Raw genomic sequence first — 5,204 nt, forward strand, 5'->3', positions numbered from 1 at the left:
TGTGGAAATCAATGTTCGATATTTGCACTTTTTAAATTTGCTGAATAATCATGTACTATGCTACAGTACAGTCTTTACAGTCTATGCACAAGTCACTATTTAAGACGAGTGCAATTTAACCTAATTTATGTCCAAATTCTGTCATAGGTCACAGTACTGCAGTTTATTTCCGGCATTAAAAGCTTAAACTTGCAAAGCATTGATAAATATTTGATTACTTGCCCAGAAAGAGAGAACCCCCCCCACAAATCAAATATGTTGGAACCATGTGATTTAAATGAGAAATAATTATACTTGCAGATCTGTGGACATACACAAGATGCTCCTGCTACTGCATTTCATTAATTGTAACTAGAATACAGTGAAACCAATATTCAGTTATGCTGATACTGTGACCTTGGGCAAGGCACTTTACTTAAAGCAGCACTGTCTGTCCTCACTACAGCTGGTTAATATTAACTGCCTTGAGGTAAAAAGAGAAAAAAAAACCTTTTCTTTTTTACAGCATGTGGACGGTAATATAGGACGTCTCAAGCTTGTTTGGGGGGGGGGGGGGATGCAGAACCCCTCATACAAGAAAAACTATCGTATAGCGAAAATAATGTGATGAACAAGCATACAAGAAATACAACTCTTTTTATTCAAAACAAGACCCCTCAGGGGTGAAGATGTTACCAATATTTTGACTACCAGTGTATGAAATTTCCATGCTCTTCTTCGTCTACAATTCCATATTGGGTTTAATTAAGAAACACAAGCATGAAAACACTGACCAAGTCTGCAGTTGCTTGATGATTGAAAGACAAGATGACTGAGAAAAGTAAATCAATCACTAACAAAGCAGCCTTTTCAAATACTGAATGACTGGGTTATATGAATGTGTATAATAAAGAGTACAAAATGCTTTACACTTTAAAAACCACATTATTACAGAATATTAAAAGAAGTTGCATCTAGATTACTCATGAAACCTGGAATTAAACACGTTTAGATGATTTGATACTTTCAGCCATTTTGATGAATGCAAGTAGACAATTCATTGCTGTTACCACTTTATTGCTGCAGGAAATTTATCATTGTAAAATGAAGGCATTTCTGGTATAAGCATGAAAGCAATATTGCACAACTCAGTCTTCCCCCCCCCCCCTTTCTTTCTCATTTAAACCAATGCTGTCAGAATGAAGAGTAAAGTCCAAGCTTGCGTGCTGCCTCAGACTTCCTGGGACATTTGAGCTGGGGGAAGGGGTAGAATGGACTCACAGGGCTATGACTGGACCGATAGCTTCCACAGCTCAACTGTCTGGACAACACTGCAGGTGCAGAGAACTTCCTGGAACCCTCAGATGCACAATCCTCCTGCACTTTGTTGCTGGAGTGCTGTCCATCATCATAACCTTCACAGTCCACAGATAACTGATCACTTGAATCTGTGACCTCCACACTGTGCACTGTGTTATCTGTAGAGGTTGATGTTGAGTCTCCAGTGCTGGTATTGTGGTTACTGGGTTCAGATTGACTGGTGTCAGGAATTGAGCAGATCCTGCGGTACATTCCTAGGTGCGCGCGCCACGTGGCATTGTCTGGGTCACGGACAAAGTCAAACCGAGGTTCTTGGACAGATGCCTGCCTCCTAAGGGCGTGTTGGACCTGTCGCATGGGAACCACATTGACCAGGGATTTGCCAGACAGCTCCTCATTAGTGGATGACGCTGGATTCAAAAGACAGGTTACAGGAAGATAATACAAGATTAGAGATTTTATAACAAAGAACTTATCCTTGGCCTAGAATATACAGATCAGTGCAAGTTTGTACAACATACTTAATGACAACACAAGAAATGATTTAAAGACTTAAGCTCATTATTGCAAGTAACAACAGTTGGTCAAACGTGTGTATTAAGATATTAAAAATAAAAATGACATGAGTGTGGTGATAATCTGAAGTTTTCATGTCTGCACTGTATTTTAATCCTTTCTCCAATTCTGAAATTCTGTTCAAGTCTTTTTTTGCACCCCCATGAGCCCACTGATGTTTACCTTTATTGCTTAAAATTTTGTGCCTGTTTGAACTTATGACTTTAAATGTCATCTTATTTCTCATCTCATTATCTCTAGCCGCTTTATCCTGTTCTATAGGGTCGCAGGCAAGCTGGAGCCTATCCCAGCTGACTACGGGCGAAAGGCGGGGTACACCCTGGACAAGTCGCCAGGTCATCACAGGGCTGACACACAGACAACCATTCACACTCACATTCACACCTACGGTCAATTTAGAGTCACCAGTTAACCTAACCTGCATGTCTTTGGACTGTGGGGGAAACCGGAGCACCCGGAGGAAACCCACGCAGACACGGGGAGAACATGCAAACTCTGCACAGAAAGGCCCTCGCCGGCCACGGGGCTCGAACCCGGACCTTCTTGCTGTGAGGTGACAGCGCTAACCACTGTGCCGCCCTCATCTTATTTCTGTTAATTCATTTTAGGTCATTCAACAGTTTGAGGCAAATTCAAATAAATCACTTATTAAATCAAGCACACACTCTTGCACTTGCTAATAAGCATAACTGCACACTTGGACTCAATTGCTGTTATATATAGGCTGCAGCAATGTGTTTTCAATAGAAAAATACCACTGAATGAACATTGTTTTCTACATCTTTAAGTCAGTAAAAGTCATTTGACATCACACGAACTATTAAACAAAAACTATGATATAAAACCTAAGTAAAAACCTTATATCTCACATACAAAGTTATAAAAATTCATGCTATAAACAAACACCACTTAAAATTTTTTTTAAAAAACAGCCCCAGAACTATCATGACAAATTAATAAATTAAGTACTGAAAAGCCTTAACTTTAAATGTCTCGGAAGAACTACTTTCAACTCTGTTTCTAGGCAGACAAATCCAAAGTCTAATGGTTTGGGGGGGGGGGGGGGGGGGGGGGGGGTGTAAAAATAAGCATCTTTAGTAGCCTTGTATTGTCTGAGCTTAAAATTAAGACCGGAACATGTACTAACTCCAGTATTATCATGAGGACATTAAGTAACTATTTACATCAATATCAACAAGTCCATAACATCTTGTATATTAAAATTAATCTCAATGTCCTTGATGACTCAAGATTAGTCCACCCCAGTTCCCTTAGCATATCAGTGACACTAGCAGTCAGATGATAGTTATTTGCACAAAAACATACAGCTTTTCTCTCAAGAGAGTTCACATCCTTTTTAAAGCGTGGGTCCCAAGTTTCACAGACATATTCCAACTTTGGACAAACCAAAACCATGTATGGAGTTTCCTTAACATCCTGAGAACAGTTCCAAAAGTTCCTCTTCATCATACCCAAGACTTTACTTGTTTTCCCAGAGATGGATGCAACATGCTGTGATCATTTCAGATCATTCTTCAGGGTAACTCCCAGATAAGACACAGAAATGACCTGTTCCAATTCAACCCAGTAGAAGACATATTTCTTCAATATAGGGGATTTCTTAGTAGAAAACATAAGTTACTTTACATTTAGACAGATTGAATACCATTTGACCTGCCAAGTTTCCAATGTAGATAAATCGGCTTGGAGTTGCTCGCAGTCATCCTCACTGGATGTAAACAAAAACTGAAATAGATTTAATCGCTTGCAGGATATTTTATACTTGACTGTAAGCTATAGGTCCTTTGATATGTGGATTGTCAATACTGTAGGTATTTACCTTTACTATTTTCATGTCACAGACAGTTGTAAAATGCATTTCACTGTACCACGTATAGTTATGTGTGACCAATAAAATTAGAATTTTTATTCCCCGTTGGCCAAATGGCCTGAAGGGGGATTATGTCGTGGCGATGTCCGTCCATTCCAGGAAGGGTACTCACCTTCTGAAATCAACTCCTCTCACAATTTTTGGAGGAATTTCACAAAAAACTTGGCAGGAGTCTGTTTATATATGTCGGTAATGCTCATTGCAATTTCGTTCAATTCAGTTGCATTTTACCAGAGTTATGGCACAGTTGCCAGCAAAGGGATAGTGTGCTCTCAGAGCACTCTTGTTATAAAGATACTGTACATACAGTGGATATAGGAGTTCTACACACCTTTGTATGAAAATTGCAGGCTTTTGTGATGAAAAAAATGTAGTTAAAATCATGTCAGATCTTTTTTCACCTTTAACGTGATACATACAGCATGGTTACATAAGTGTGTGCACCCTTTTGTAATGGGACATGTGACTGTGCTCCAAATTAACTAATTACATTCAAAAGTAATTATCATACACATTCCATCAATGAAGTGATTCTCATTATTCCCACTTATGTATAGGGTCGCTGCCACGTGGACTTTATTGATCCACAAGTCATTAATTTGAGCATAGTTTTACACCAGATGCCCTTCCTACCACAACCCTCCCATTTCCAGGCTTGGAAAACAACCATTCACACCTATGGACAATTTAGAGTAGCCAGTTAACCCAACTGCATGTCTGTAGGGGAAACCCATGCAGACACAGGGAGAACACGCAAACGCCACACAGAAATGTCCCCGCCAGCCACTGGGTTTGAACCCAGAACCTTCTTGCTGTGAGGCAACATTGCCAAGCACTACACCACCGTGCTGTCCCCAATGAAGTGATTTTGACTAACCCCAAATAAAAGATTTACAACAACATTAAAGGAGCTACAAGAATATCTGGCAAGTACTGGTAAACCCTCCAAGCCAGGTTCTAAAATCTAGCAGAAAGCCTTCCCAGAATATTGGAGGTTATTATAATAGCAAAGTGGGAGACCATAACTGGAATTAGATGTGCAGACTTTTGACCATATCGTGTACATACCATCACCCCAAACCATGTGGCAAAATGTGTTATGGTATGATGAGACCACGGTAGAACTTTTTAGGCATAATTTTAGAAGACACGTGGTGCAAAACAAGATGGCTTATAATGCAAAGAACACCATACCCATGGTGAAGCATGGTGGTGGTATCATACTATGGGGCTGCTTCTCTTCAGCTGGGACTCATGCCCTAGTCAAGATCATGAAAATCATGTATAGCTCTACCAATCTATTTTGTCACAAAACATACAAGCCTGTTTGACAGTTAAAGATGAAGATATTTCACCTTCCAACACAATAATGACCCAAAGCCAAAGTCCACATCAACAAATGAACAAGCCCAAGTAGAGCCCAGATCTAAATTGTATT

General features: G+C 39.8%; 1 protein-coding gene across 1 annotated transcript in view; it reads right to left on the reverse strand.

The window, feature by feature from the left end:
- Positions 1-619: 619 nt before the first annotated feature.
- LOC132886133 (uncharacterized protein C9orf152-like) overlaps positions 620-5,204 on the reverse strand; it is a 7,409-nt gene continuing 2,824 nt past the window's right edge. The window contains exon 2 of the mRNA XM_060920703.1: positions 620-1,709. Within this exon, the coding sequence (XP_060776686.1) occupies positions 1,174-1,709 (536 nt within the window). The 3' untranslated portion in view covers positions 620-1,173. The remainder of the gene's footprint in view (positions 1,710-5,204) is intronic.

This window comes from Neoarius graeffei, chromosome 5 (assembly GCF_027579695.1).
Source record: "Neoarius graeffei isolate fNeoGra1 chromosome 5, fNeoGra1.pri, whole genome shotgun sequence".
In the NCBI taxonomy this organism is placed as follows: domain Eukaryota; kingdom Metazoa; phylum Chordata; class Actinopteri; order Siluriformes; family Ariidae; genus Neoarius; species Neoarius graeffei.